The sequence below is a fragment of the Melospiza melodia genome, chromosome 20 (assembly GCF_035770615.1).
Source record: "Melospiza melodia melodia isolate bMelMel2 chromosome 20, bMelMel2.pri, whole genome shotgun sequence".
In the NCBI taxonomy this organism is placed as follows: Eukaryota; Metazoa; Chordata; class Aves; order Passeriformes; family Passerellidae; genus Melospiza; species Melospiza melodia.
Genome location: NC_086213.1, coordinates 13,674,494 through 13,689,467, shown reverse-complemented (window position 1 = coordinate 13,689,467; position 14,974 = coordinate 13,674,494). Strand labels below are relative to the sequence as shown.

The window sequence follows — 14,974 nt, the reverse complement described above, 5'->3', positions numbered from 1 at the left end:
GACTATTTTAAGACACATACTCCTCATACCGAAATGACCGTAACTGCACTCTCACACGCCTCTGCTGCTGAAGGATCACGCTAAGGCTCACACTCACCTCAGCCATGGCGACAGTGATCCCGCCTTCCCTTTAAAACACGAAGTGACTCGGGTGCCGCTGCCGGTCCCAGCGCTGCCCGCACCCCGGGCGGCTCCGCAGGCAGCGCTGCCCGGGCCGCCATCCAGCCGCACAGCGGGCACGGATAAGGCTGTTTGCCTTTCCCATCCGCACACACCTGCGCTCCAGCGGATGCTGCCCCGGAGGCCTCTGGCTGCGGCTCAAGCGGAGCATCCCTCCCGCAGCTCCGTGCCCACGGGGACCGAGAGCGGAGCGGCACACGGACGGGCCTCACGGTGAGGCCACCGCGGGGCGGCAGCGCCTGCCGGCCCCCACCCCCCGAGCACGGCCCCGGGAAGCGCCCGCCCGCCCCCGCCCAGCGCTCACCCAGGCGGAGCCCACAGCTGCTAGCCACGGCGGCGCGGAACCGGTCCATGTGGGTGTTGCGCTTCGTGTCGGGCTCCCACATCACCTGCGACTCCATGATCTCGGGCTCCCGGGACATGGCGGCGGCGGCAGCGGAGCGAGGCGAGCACCGTCCGTCCCGCAGGCACCCTGACAGCCCGAACCGCACGGCTCCCACCGCGCCCCGGCGCTGACTGCGGCCCCTCCTCCGGGCGCACCCTTTAAAGCGCCGCTGATCGCATCACTCCGTAACCTTCCGCCGCGGAGAAAAGTGCGGGTCGGTGCGCCCCGCCCCGCCCGCCGAGGGGCGGTGGGGACAGCGGGACAGGGGGACGGACAGCGGGACAGCGGGATGGGCGGGCAGGGGCGGCGGGGACGGCCCGGGCAGCGCGGGGGCGCCGGGAGGCGCGGGCGGTGCGGGATGAATGGGGAGCGGCCGCCCGGACAGCCGAGAGCCGCCGCGCCGTCCCTGTCACCTCTAAAGGTCACCAGACGGCCCCGGGAGGAACCATCGCTCCGCGCTCCTCACGGCATCGCCGCAAAAACTCCGCCGCTCTGATTGTTTATTTTTTCCCCAAAGAGGCATGAAGAAGTACCAACAAGTGTCTTTGAGCCAAAATTGAGGCAAGAAACGCGTTTCTCCGTGGCCTCGCCATCCCGGCTGTGCTTGTGTAACGCTCCCAGCCTGCACAGCTTGTGCCTTGGATTAAAACTTAATATTGGTGCTCTGCTTTCTAAATGTGCAATTTGCTGGTGACCATCGAGATTTTGCAGCAACCGATTTCAGTCGGGAGTTGGTGGTAATAAAGCACTTAATGTGCAATTCGCTGCTAGTCCTTGATCTTTAAGGGTCTTTTAGAACCTAAAGGACTCCACGATTCACTGTGTACCCATGCTGCTTATGTAATTTATTTTCAAGGTCATGGTTTGCTTCTAATTAATGGAAACCTCAAAAACAGGAATTTGATGGGAAATTATGCTGGCATACAGTATACGAAAGCAAAGTACATGTACTACATTGTATACTTGCTCTACATGTCATTTACATTTTGGTGCTGCCAGAATACAACTCCTTTATTAAATCTGAAGGCCATGGAAATGTGATTTAAACAATCCACAATTTTTATTTGCATCGAGACAGACCTTAAATCTGGTGTATTTTTAAATAACTCTCCCCAGAGTGACTCGGGGAGGCAGAATGGGAACACGTTATCTGCCTGACGTGCCTCCCTGGCCTTGGCAGTGCCCGGAGGTCAGTGGAAGTGTGAAATCCATGGCCGGACACCTGCCAAGCACAGAGATAAGGGAGAAGGCAGGGCAGGAGCTGCAGTGTCCAGGTCCCAGAGGGTTGGGACCTGGGGATCCACAGCCCATAGTGGGGAAACTGCCTGGAGAATCCATCTTCCTGCAATCTGACGAAGGGGTAACTTAGATTGTTTGCCCGCATGTCGTGTAGCAGTGGATGCACCCACACAGGTTAATGCTCTGTTAATGTCATAAACACTTCACAACCCAAAAGGGGCAGTAGGATTTTGCCTCAGACCCCCAGGCAGCCCCTCTGCGCCGTTCACCTGGGGATGAATGTTATAACAATGAACAAACAGCTCTGGGGCGAGCTTAGGGCCAGGTGTGGGACAGGTGGAGAGTGACACCTCAGCAAACACCTGCTGGATGCCCTCTATGGCTGCAGCGCTCCTTGTCGGGACTGGAAACAGAACTGTAATTTGTGATTTTTACTGAGGGGGTCCCAGCTCAGGAATGTGGGGCTGCCTACTAACCCCAGTGCTCTGGTGAGGCCACACACGAGTCCTGTACCCAGGCTGGGCCTCTCTGGTCAGGGAGGACATTAAAAGTGTGTCCAGGGAAGGGAATGGAGCTGGGGAGGGCCTGGAGCACCAGGAGAGGCTGAGGGAACTGGAAAAGGACTCAGCTTGGAGAAAAGGAGCCTTAGGGGGGTTCCTTGTGGCTCTACACCGCTCCTGACAGGAGAGGACAGCCACGGGGGTCAGGCTCTGCTCCCAGGGAACAAGTGATAGCACAGAGCCTTAAGCTGTGCCAGGAGAGAGGTTTAGCTTAATATTTTTATTTCCACAGACAGTAAATACTGGACTGTACTTCCCAGGGAGGTGATGGAATCACGGTGCTTAAGGACACGTCTGACACGGCACTGAGGGCTCTGGTGTGGATGACAAGGCGGTGTTTGGGTGGCAGACGGGCCCCGGTGCTCACCGCAGCGTTCCCCACCCAGCCATGCCGTGACTCCGCGCCCCGCCCGCCGCCGCCGCGCCCCTCAGGGCCGGGCGGGCCCGCGCTGCGGACGGATCCCGCGCGGCGCACCGCGGCCCGCACGCCGCCGCTCCTGATTGGCTGCGGCGCGCCTGGCCCCACATCAGCCCAGAGCGCGCTCTCCTCGCGGCTGGCCCGACGGGGGAAGAGCCGACGCCAGCAGGGACCAATCAGCGCAGAGGTTTCTCAAGCTGCTCTCCCCGCCGACCAATGAGCGGCCGGATCAGGGGGAGGTGTGCCCAATCAGAGGAGCGCTCTCATGCTCTCGGCGGGAGGGGCGGGGGTCCCTCGGGTCCCCTCAGCGCCGGGGCGGTGCCGAAATTTCCCGTTTTAGCATTAAAAAATCGATTCGGCTGGCAAAGCCGCCTGAGGCCATCGATTCCAGCCTGTGACTCAACATCCCCCTGTGAACCCGACCACGGCAGTGAGCGCCTCATGCAACCTTTCCTGAAACGCCTCCAGGGCCGGTCATTCACCCACCTTCCTTCCCGAATAGCCGCTCTAATGTCTAAAATATCCTTTCTGCTAAATATTCCTCCTAAAAGCAGAGGCAAAACTGCCGCTTTCTCCCACCCAAAGCAACCTGAACTCCTAAAAAGAAAATGAGCAGCTAAATCACCTGAGAAGGGACCCAAAAATCCTCTCGCTGAGCTGAAAAAGGTGTAATTTATAAAGGACTGGCCCGGTTATAGCTCAGGGAGGAAGGGGAACGATGGATTTGCTGATAGAACTGGGCTTTTGGGAAAGCCTGCTAGCACTTCCTCACTTACTAGCAGCAGTTCTACTCTTGTAAAGGAGTTTTACTCCTTATTTAAGAGGAGGTTATGCATCCACGTTCCCTGCCTCCGTTCCAGTTTTCCCTTATCCAAACCAGTTTTTCCCTCTTTCAAAAGCGACTTTGGAAAAATCGGAAGTAAAAGAAGGAAAATTAAACAAACCTTTAATGAGAAAATAGGTATTAACAGGACTGCAGTACTACTGCAATTAAGATTGGAGACTACATTAGGAGGAGGAAAATAGCCTGAATGAGATTAACTGGAATTGCCCATTCCCAAATCTTTTTAAGCCTTGCCTTATGCCTGCTAATAGTAACAATAGGGTAGAAATGAAATCATGTTTTCTGCCTCAGATTAGATTAGGGGCCATTCTAAAGAATCATGCTGCTGATGACATTACCCCACTGAGGGCTCTGAGGTAACCTGGAGTCACCTGCAAGACTAAATTGATGAAATGCCAGAATCTATGAGATAAAAGTTTTGTAATAATACCTCAGGGCAATCTCTGCAATACGCCAAGGCCTGACCATGATCCCTTGAACCAACAGCTGGATTAAGACATCTAAAGATTTTGGAAATTAAAAAATAAAAAAAAAATCCTATATTCAGAGCATCAGCCAGCTGGTTAATGAATCTGGATAAGAATAAGAAATTCCTGGCTCATTTGATATCTGCAGCCTCTATATTGTGTCAGGAGTACAAATAACCAGAATCAAAATCAAAGGTGTTTGGAGAAAAGGAAAAAGAAATAAAAGGAAAAGGAAATGGAAAAAAGGAAAAGAAGAAAAGAAATGTTGACACACTGCAAGAAAACCCTCATGGGGAGGACATTAAGGAAAAAAGGCCTAAATGACAAATGGCCATAAAGAGATCAGCTGTGACAGCTTGAGGCTGTGAGATGAAGCAAAGACAGAAATATGAGGGTCAGGGAGGTTAGGAACTGTAACATCAGCTGGCTTTCTTTAAGGCCATGCCACTTTTTTGAGCATAATGATAATTTTAAAAGAGAGAACCCTGTGATTTGCTAAAACTCAGAGCCCTAGAAGCCCCCGATTTTTTCTAAACACTGCTCAAATTGTTGTTAAATCTCTATTTCTGAGTAAAATAACTTACGGAGTTTTTAGTGCAGATGAGGAAATAGAGAAGCACACCCATGCCTCCTCTGTACAGTGAGACCCTCACCAAAGGACCTTTCCAGAAAGTGAGACCCTTTCCAGAGGACATTCCTCACAGAGAAGCCGAGTGTGGCTGAGATCTGTGTTTCATGCCATGATGCAATGTATTCTTTGGGCAGACACTGTTTCATTTATTTAAACGAGGAGGGTGAAATATCCTGTCATTTCATAAGAGCTGGGCATTTGGAGAGATAAACTCACCTGAAATGGGCTCATTGAGACAGGCCAGGATATCAATGAAATACCAGGAATTTTCCCAAATTGTCCTGACCTCGTGCAAAGGACAGCCACTACCACAGGCCTCTGGAACTCCATGGAGAACAGATGGGAAGACACAACAGAAGGGATTTTGAGGGGATTCCTCCACAGAAATTCACACAGAGAAATAGGAATGTTCCCAAATGTGCACAAACAAGACCCATTGAATCATAAACAGCACAAGGGAAGGCCATGGCAACTGGAAACAAAGCAAAGAAATATACCAGGCACAGAAAACTACACTGATTATCATCAAGGTTATTTTGTATGATGTAACTTGCAAGAAATGCCCCGGAAGCCGACATTTAGTGTGTGCTCAGAGGATAAGCACAACGTGGAATTGACAGAAACCTCCTAAGAACCTCCAAAATATCATCAGTTACCAACCTGTTCTGGGAGAGCATGAGGCTTCAGACTGTACACAGGTAACAACAGATCAGCAAATCTTAAATGAAAGCAAAATTTATAAATGTACAAAGCATCTATATCCTGCTGAAATCGAATCCTAAGTACCTTCCTGGATATGGGCCCGAGCCTTCCAGGGCCAAATAGAAAACAATGCTGAAATGTCCAGGCTGTTCTGCTAAATGTGAAAATAAGTGCTTTGGCCAGACTAAAACTGGGAAAAAGGCCATGGCAGAGATGTCTATATTCTAAATGTCTACTCAGCTATCAGTCCTAGGCTGAGCCACACGGTTTAAACTCCAGGAACATGGAGTATAAAATCAGGTCCCACAGTCTCTCCTCATAAGAGATGCTCCAAACCCCAAATCATCTTTGTGGCCTCAGCTGGACCCTGTCCAGCAGCTCCTTATCTCTCCTGCACCCAGCAGCCCCGAGCTGGGCACGGTGCCCTGTGCAGGCTGCCCTGGAACAGAGGCCAGGCAGAGTCACAGAATAAAGCAGGGATTTATTAGAAGGCCTCCATGGATCCACCTTGGGCAGCACAGGAGCCCAGACAGGGCTACACCCTGGTCAGGGGATCTCTCACTTTTGTAAATTCTGCTCCATTCACGTATTGGAGTTAATTCTGCAATTATAGTTTTAGATTATTAAGTCCCTTGCTGCTTGTTTTTCTCTTTTCATTCCACATTGTTTCTGCTCTTGGGCCTGAGACTTGGATCATTTATCCTCAGTCCCCAGACAGAGATGGAATTGCTTTATCTTACTAATGTGAAGCTCACAACTACACCTTAAAGCAGCCCAGAACCTCAAAACTATAAAATCTAACCCTGTGGCACCAGGCACAGTGCTCTAGCCGTGTGTGTGTGTGGTGGAGGAGTGGGGTTGGTTGGACCCTGTGAAAAACGCCAATCACTTGGTTTTAAAATTTTAATAGTAATAAAATGGTTATAAAAATAGTAATACAATTAGAGTAATAATAATTTGGACAATTTGAATTAGGACAATATGAGACAATAGAAATAAAGAGTTACGGATGTCCAGGTACCTTTTTCGGGGCAGCACAAGCCTGAAGAAGGACCCACGTTAACAGAGGATTAACCCTTAAAAACAATAACCTGTTGCATATTCATACACCTCATCCATGATGCGTAATTTCCATTCAAACACGGGATTCTGTCTGGGCAGTGTCAGCTTCTTCCTCTGAATCCTGACAGCATCGTCCCGACCGAGCGAGGTGGGAAGAAGCTCGTGTCTCCTGATAATGGAGCAATAAATTCTTTTTCTCTGAAAGATTCAGGTGTCCTGTGGCTGCTGCCTCAGTGCGTAGGATGCTTTAGAAGAAAAGCATCCTACATAGCATAGCTTCTATTTTAACATTTTGTTACAACCTAAAACTATATTTAACACACTACTTAAGAGAATTAATAGAACATAACTTTCTAACACAACACATATAATATTTATTTGAATATTTGCGAAAGGCCATTTATAAACCACGCGTTTTTCCCAGCCCCGCCGTGCCGCTCTCGGCTCTCTCCCCTCAGGGCCGCTCTCTCCCCTCAGGGCCGCTCTCGGCTCTCTCCCCTCAGGGCCGCTCTCCGCTCTCTCCCCTCAGGGCCGCTCCCCGCTCTCTCCCCTCAGGGCCGTTCGTCCCCGTGATTTCCTCCCGCCGCGGGAGCCCCGCCCGTGCGGCCGCAGTTGCGGCGCGGGGCCGGCGGGCGGCGCTGCGGCGGGCGCGGCGGGGCGGCCATGGCGGCGGCGCGGCGGGTGCAGCTCCGGGGCCCGGCGCTGCTGCTGCTGCTGCTGCTGCTGCTCGGCGCGGCGGGGCCCGGCGTGCGGGCCGCACGGAGCCGCGGGGCCGACCGCCAGAACAGCCTGCGCCGCGCCGCCAGCGGCCTCTACCAGGGCGTCAGCGGCCTCTTCGGCGAGGACAACGTGCGGGCCCTGCAGAAGGTGAGGTGCCGCTCGCCGCCCCCCTCTGCCCTCCGGCTCCCTCGCCTCGCTGCTCCGGCGCTGAGCGGGCGGCTCTGAGGCCGCAGCCCCGCGTCCCCATCGCCCCGCTCGGTGCGGCACCGGCCGTGGCCTCGTCAGCCACCTCAGGAGCGCTGCTCTGGGGAGCAAACCGGGAGGCCGGGCTTGCAGGAAAGCGGGGGGAAATAGCAGCTAAAGGCTTAAATAGAGGTGGTGTGAGGTGGGGAGGCGGCCGGGCCGCTGGGTGAGGAGCTGAAATCGCTCTGGCTGCAGGGCAGAGCATCCTGTGCTCGTGGGGCCAGCGGAACTGGCAGGGAAGCAGGCGTGCATCCATTCCTCTGTGCCTGCTGTCCTCAGGCTGAGATAAATTCTCTTGGATTGACCTCTGAGCGCACCTGAGACATTTGCGTGTGATGCTGGGGACATCTCTCAGTTGCTCGATGAAAGGAATTCTTTGGTTTGCTTTGCCAGTTGTTGGTAATAGTGTTATCTCTAATCTTCAAAACGATAGTAAAGCCAATAAAGTGCATTTTAAAATCCTGCCAAGATGTGCATTTACATGCCAAAATACCTACAATAACGATAATTGCAACGCATAAATTCATGATTCACAGAGTTAAAAAAAATCAGATTTACAATTTTTCCCATGAGGACTACAAGATAATCTGCAAATCTTGCCTAATGAATTATGATTCTACTCATGACAAATAAGTCTCAAAGTGTTACTTTAGGAATTGAGGATTTTTTTAATTTTCAATTTTATTTCTCAGTTTTTCTCAAGGTTGACAGAGAGGTTTGTGAATGGGGTGGATGTATTAATGGACACATTCTGGAGAATATGGACTGATTTGTTAGATGTTCTTGGAATTGATGGTAAGTTGATGCCTGCTTACCCTTGAACTGTCTCAGCCCGTATCAGTGTTTACAAGCAAATGGGAAAACAGTTACATTTTATCATGCTGCTTGAACATCCATCAGTGGTGTGTCTCTCAGCTTCACATGGCTTTGATTTTCCTATTAGTATCTTCAAACAAGGAGACTGAACCCCACCATTCCATTTCTGTCTGTGTATCTACAGGATGTGTATAGAATGAATTACCAGGCACGGCTGGTTCCTTGGTGAATCCATCATTAAATGGATTCACACAGCCAGGAACAGTGCAGAGAAATCAATGAGGACTAGAGAAATGAAAGGTGCAGTTGAGAGCCTTTAGAATGTCACTTTTACAAAGCAGGATCTGTAGCCCCAGTATGAGTTTTGACCTCAGGCTCTAGAGTGGTTTGTCTTTAAAGAGCCTTTACCACCTTTCCTGGAACGAATTCAGTTGAATCCTTGGAGCTGAGCCTGTGATTTGAAGGAAGGTTCATCCAGAAATAGGTGAACCAGCTTTACCCTTTACTTTAGAAAGCAGTGCTGTGACCCCACTGCTGTGGGGGTTTGGCCCTTTGGATCTGTGCTCATGTTTTTGCCCCAGTGCTGTGGGAGTGGAGCTGTGCCTGTGTCTTTGCCCCATTGCTGTGGGGTTTGATCCTTTGGAGCTGTGCTCGTGTTTTGCCCCACTACTGTGGGGTTTGACCCTTTAGATTTGTGCCTGTTTTTGCCTCACTGCTGGGGGGTTTGACCCTTTGTATTTGTGCTCATGTTTTTGCCCCATTGCTATGGGGATGGAGCTGTGCCTGTTTTTGCCCCAGGGCTGTGGGGGTTTGGCCCTTTGTATTTGTGCTCATGTTTTTGCCCCATTGCTATGGGGATGGAGCTGTGCCTGTTTTTGCCCCAGGGCTGTGGGGGTTTGGCCCTTTGTATTTGTGCTCATGTTTTTGCCCCATTGCTATGGGGATGGAGCTGTGCCTGGTTTTGCCCCAGTGCTGGAGGGGTTTGACCCTTTGGAGCTGTGCTCTGTGTTTTCGCCCCATTTCTGTGGGGGTTTGGCTCTGTGGATTTGTGCTCATGTTTTTGCCCCATTGCTATGGGGATGGAGCTGTGCCTGTTTTTGCCCCACGGCTGTGGGGATGTGACCCTTTGGAGCTGTGCTCTGTGTGTTTTTGCCCCAGTGCTGTGGGGATGTGACCCTTTGGAGCTGTGCTCTGTGTGTTTTTGCCCCGTGCACCTCCAGCCCACTCTCATTAACATCCTGTTCATTTCCCTTTGTTTTCCAGCCTCCAACCTGACTCATTATTTCAGCCCAGCAGCCATTGCCAACAACCCGACGCGCGCCCTGCTGCTGATCGGTGCCATTTTGCTGGCCTACTGGTTTTTATCTCTGTTCCTCGGATTCTTCTTCTATCTGCTGCACATGCTGTTTGGCCGCTTCTTCTGGATCGCCAGGGTGGCGCTGTTCACCCTGTCCTGTGTGTACATCCTGCAGAAGTACGAGGGGGACCCCGAGCACGCCGTGCTGCCCCTCTGCTTCGTCGTGGCCGTCTACTTCATGACGGGTCCCGTCGGCTTTTACTGGAGGAGGAACAGCAACAGCAGCCTGGAGGAGAAGATGGACCACCTGGACAGCCAGATCAGGCTGCTGAACATCCGCCTCTCCAGGGTGATTGAGAACCTGGACAGGGGCGCTGAGCAATGAGCCAGCCCCCGCTGACCACTGAACACCAGCTCTGGAAAAACCCTTAGCACTGTCTCATCCGAAGTTACAAAGCAACAAAACATCACATGGTAAAAAGTGTGCAAAGTTATAACTTTTCATCGTGTCTAAGACTAATTTATCTAGGTTAAACACTCAGCCGTTAGACTTCTAGGAGAAAGAAAAAACATTTACAAAATTCAGCTGTATATTCAGAGTTTTATCCAGTACTAGAATTTTCTCAGTAGATAAACGCTTACTTTTACAAGCATTTAAAAACATCTTTTGTAAGGTTTTTATAAAAGCAAATTGAGTAGTCTTTCAGATATTGAAATTGAGTTAAACATATGCAAATTTGACACTTTAACAGTTAAAAAGAAAAAAAAAATCTCAAGCTACCAAGCACTTCCATTGAGAAGTAACTGCTGTGGGTCCATATTTTTTCTTCAGAGTTGTGAATGTTTTTATGTTTTTGTTGGCTTATTTCATTGCCTTGAAGTTGCCTTTCATAGAGTATCAGATGAGGAATTTTCTGGTATCCAGGCCAAAAAATTCACACCATAGCTTTTAACAGGAGGTGGGGAATGAGGGAGAAGGAAGATCTGAAGTCCTTAAATGCCAGTCCAATGTGAGGAAGCACACGTGTGGCATTTTATCATTGCATTTCATCCCGAGAACTTTAATTTGTTAGTGTCTGGAAGGAAATCTGCTTTAATAAATTGGCACAGAAGGAAGATGTAGCGTGACAAATTGTAATTCATATTTGATCTGCACAGTGAAGCATTTTCCAAGCTTAAGTGCATAGAGTAAAACATGGTTTTTAATCTCAGGACCCACGTACCTTCTCAGAAAAGGCAGCAGTTAAAACACGTGCAAATGTATTGTTGCTTAAAGCTTTCTCAGGACCAATCAGCGGCAATAAATTATCTTCAGGAAGATCTGGATTTTTTTCTAAAATTCCAATAGTTTTATAGGAGCTTTTTGCTTGAAGTCTCTGTCCTCATTAGGTTTTGGGAAAGGCGAGTCACCTTTAGGAGGAGGGTGTAGGAAACGGTTCTCTTTCAAAGCAGTGGAGCTTTGGAGCAATTTTTATTTTGCAGGATTTCTGTGTTTCTTACTTGGTAGGGCATCACTGGCTGTGCTGGTTTACTGAAACAAAGGGAAGCTCAGGGAAGGAAGCCTGGAATGTGGTTTCACCTGGAAACAGCAGCATGCAAGGACACAGATGTGAGGAGGGAGGGAAGCACCTGCCCCTGGTGATGAGCACAGTTCTGATAGCACCAGGGGTAGGATGGAGCACAGCTGGAGCATTCCATATCCCATAGGGTCCAAACAAACAGCTGCATCAAAAAACGCAACAAAAATTGGTCTGGGATGGGGCCTGGCTGCAAAGCAAGGGAACCAGGAGGAGGAGGAGGAGGAGGAGGAGGAGGAGGTTCCCAGGTGTGCCTGCCAGTGCCAGCCCCAGTGGGACAGGCTGGGCACAGCTTGTCCTCCACTGGGCAAAGCTTCTGGGTGTGATGCTTAACTGAATGTAACTGTGGGGCGAGTTTATTTTTCTCTTTATGCTGAAGTTTTAATGTTCTTCTTGGAATGTGTGTGTTACTTGCCTGAACCTCTTTGGGTCTGTCTGTGTGTGGCATTTCCATGGGGGTTGTTTTTAAATCCATGTTAATGGCCTTTACTCCTGGTGATCACTTCTGTTCAACACGGTTGAAGTTCATATGCACTTGGCACGGTTGGAATGCATTTTAATTTTTTATGTCACCTGTAAATCCCCCTGCACCCCAGTTGTTAACAAGTTTAGAGTTGTTAAATAACTGGTTATCACAACTTAAAATCATTCCTGTGATCAGATAGGGACTATGGCAGCAAATAGTCCATTAGGTCAAGCTGAAAATGTAAATGACAGTAAATTCCTTTTTTCAGCTCATTTTCCATAGTATTACAGAGTCTTCCCTGTAGACTCAGTTCTCCCTACTGTTGTGCACTGAGGACTGGGCTAAAATGCCAACCTGGAAATTAGGAATTGACTAGAAAAGCTTGTCAGGTCTTGATGTGTTTTGCCAAATGTGAGACCTGAGGACCAAAGTTTGCAAACCTTGCTCGTGTCAGTGGCTCCATTGCCTTCTTAGGACAATGTGCCTGGGTCAGTTTGCATAGATTGTATTTTGTGTAATCCATATTTAACGTTAAAGTTTAAGTACTGAACATTTATATATTAAGAGGTGTCTATGATAAAGACTTCTTTGAAAGTATTATATAAAAGTTAATTTGGATTATGGTTTCTCCCTGTCTAATCATTTATCTTACTTTTGTAAAATCAGCCCTCCTATATTAATACTCTTTATTTGGATCACCCTGCTGCTTGAAAAATGGTATTTTTATATTTACTTGCATCCCATGTATAGCAAAATGTTATGTGAAAAGCAGTATATATAAAATTGGGTATTTTTAATCAGTATTTTTCCCAGCACTCAGTTTTCACATTAGTCAAATTCAGAAGTAATGATTTTTTTAAAGCACAATCTAATCTTCAATATATATATATATACATATATAAATATATACTTTAAAAATGCTCTGTATTTTTAAACATGCACTGTAGTGAAAGCGCTTTTGGGGACATGAATGTGGTATTATTGTATTTAATCTCTTTTGACTTTTGTAAATACCTTTTACAAGTATTTTCCATACTGGGCCATCTACTTTATCCATGGAGGATTTTGCTGTTTTTTAGAAACCCGTGCCAGTGGCTGCAATGCTTTTGTATCCCACAGAGCATCTCAGAGACAGGCAGGGCTCTGTGTCACCTGTGGGCAAACCCTGGCAGTGACACCTGCAGGGTGGCACAGGACAACCCTCAGCAGGTGACACCTGGCCAGGGCAGGGATGGCGTGGGACAACCCTGGTGGCTTTGGCTTTTTGCTGTGACTTGATGGAGCTCTGCCACAGCCATGCCCATGGTGCCCTGCTGGGAGCTGCTGCTGGGGCACAGGTGACACAGGGACAGTCCCGCCTGGCTGCTCCTGCAGGACAGGACCTGGCCCTGCTCCTGGACCTTCCTGTGGCCGCTGGAGAGCCCATCCCTGTGTGAGCAGCGGGCACAAGCACCCAGGATGGGCTCTGGCTGCTGGCATCGGGAACTCCACGGGGTTTCAGCTGCCTCCTCTAGGACCCAGCTTTGCAATCCTGCAGGGTTCTTCCCGTTCCTGAAGGTTTCCATCTGCCTGCTCTGGGACCCAGCCTGTGCCATCCTGCAGTGCTTTTCCCATTCCTGAAGGTTTTCAGCTGCCTGCTTCAAGACCCAGCCTTTGCAATCCTGCAGGGTCCTTCCTGCTCTCGAGGCTTTTCACCTGCCTGCTCTGGTACCCAGCCTTGGCAATCCTGCAGTTCTCTTCCCATTCCTGAGGGTTGCAGCTGCCTGCTCTGGGACCTAGCTTTTGGAATCCTGCAGGTTTCTTCCCATTCCTGAAGGTTTCACCTGCCTGCTCTGGGAGCCAGCTTTGCAATCCTGTAGTGCTTTTCCCATTCCAGAAGATTTTTACCTGCCTGTTTTAGCACCCAGCCTCTGCAATCCTGCAGTTTTCCCGCTCAGGCAGGGCGGCTCCTCCGGACGCACACAGCTGTAATACCCGATGTGTCCTGTGGGATGTGACGCTTTCCCAGTGGTTTTTGGGTGTCAGAGTGCAGTGTACAAACCTGGTGTGGCTCAGTGCTGTGCTTCTAGCGCGTCCTTCACGTCGTGCTTTGCTTCTCGAGGCTCGTTGCATCGTCGCTGTGGATAGACCGGTATCAACCTTAGCTCTTCGGTGGTGTAGAAGTGTTTAAGTGTGGTTTGCCTCACATACTGATCCGTATTTGGCAGCTAATGGCGTTAAGTGACCATGAGTTCTCTTTGTCTGGGTTGGAAAATAAAAGGTTTTGTTGTATCCGCATGTATTTTAAACTTTTTGGATAATTCCATCGACCTGTGATGACAGCACATGTAAAAACCGATCTTTTCCTTTTATTCAGAAGTTCTATTTGCTGTGGTAGCACTTGTTGTTGGCACTGATGGTAGTGATTTCACATCCTGTTTTGTACATCAGGTTTCATGATTACAGTGTTTCAGTTTGTACAATTGTTTATGTAAAAACGATTTGGTCTGAAGAGATGCCGTGTGTTCACTTCTGATCCTAGACACATACGAGATCCTACTGGTAATACTGTTAGTAGTTACAACTGTACCAGACTTATTTTTTACAGAGCTTTACATGCCTTTATTTATTCCTTTATCGGACCATCCAAACCATGTACTCCGTAGTTCAGTATTTGTAGACCAGTTTCACAAATCAACTTAAGGTATTGTGGCAAAGCTTCGAATAAATGTTTACTGAGACTTTGCACTGAGCTGCGAGTGCCTGCCGAGGCTCTGAGGGGAGGGGTGGGATGGGATCCATGGGATGGGATGGGGTGGGGTGGAATGGGAGAGAATGGGTGGGATGGGATCCATGGGATGGGATGGGGTGGGGTGGAATGGGAGGGAATGGGTGGGATGGGATCCATGGGGTGGGATGGAATGGGAGGGAATGGGTGGGATGGCATCTATGGGATGGGTGGGATGGGATGGGATGGGGTGGGAGGGAGGGAAGGGATGGGATGGGATCCATGGGGTGGGATGGGGTGGAATTGGGGGGAATGGGTGGAATGGGAGGGTATGGGTGGGATGGGATGGGATCCATGGGGTGGGATGGGGTGGGGTGGAATGGGAGGGAATGGGTGGAATGGCATTTATGGGATGGATGGGATGGCGTGGGGTGGGGTGGGGTGGGAGGGAAGGGATGGGATGGGATCCATGGGGTGGGATGGGATGGAATGGAATGGAATGGGAAGGAAGGGGTGGGGTGAGATGGGGTGGGGCGGGATCGGGGGTCCTAGTATGGGTTGAGGGGTCCCGATCCCCGCGCATGATCCCGCGCATGATCCCGCGCATGATCCCGCCCCCTCCCGCCCCTTCTCCGCCCCTTTCCCGCCTTTTCCCCGCCC

General features: G+C 49.9%; 2 protein-coding genes across 2 annotated transcripts in view; one reads left to right on the top strand and one right to left on the bottom strand.

Moving 5' to 3' along the window:
• The window catches only part of AACS (acetoacetyl-CoA synthetase), a 36,378-nt gene extending 35,679 nt beyond the window's left edge, over positions 1 to 699 (bottom strand). The window contains exon 1 of the mRNA XM_063173202.1: positions 485 to 699. Coding sequence (XP_063029272.1) covers positions 485 to 602 — 118 coding nt within the window. The 5' untranslated portion in view covers positions 603 to 699. The remainder of the gene's footprint in view (positions 1 to 484) is intronic.
• Positions 700 to 7,151: 6,452 nt separating this feature from the next.
• On the top strand, positions 7,152 to 14,338 carry BRI3BP (BRI3 binding protein). Its single transcript, XM_063173195.1, has 3 exons — positions 7,152 to 7,355; positions 8,144 to 8,246; positions 9,531 to 14,338. Exons 1-3 carry the CDS (start codon positions 7,152 to 7,154, stop codon positions 9,947 to 9,949), a joined length of 726 nt encoding a protein of 241 aa, XP_063029265.1. The 3' UTR covers positions 9,950 to 14,338.
• Positions 14,339 to 14,974: the final 636 nt, after the last annotated feature.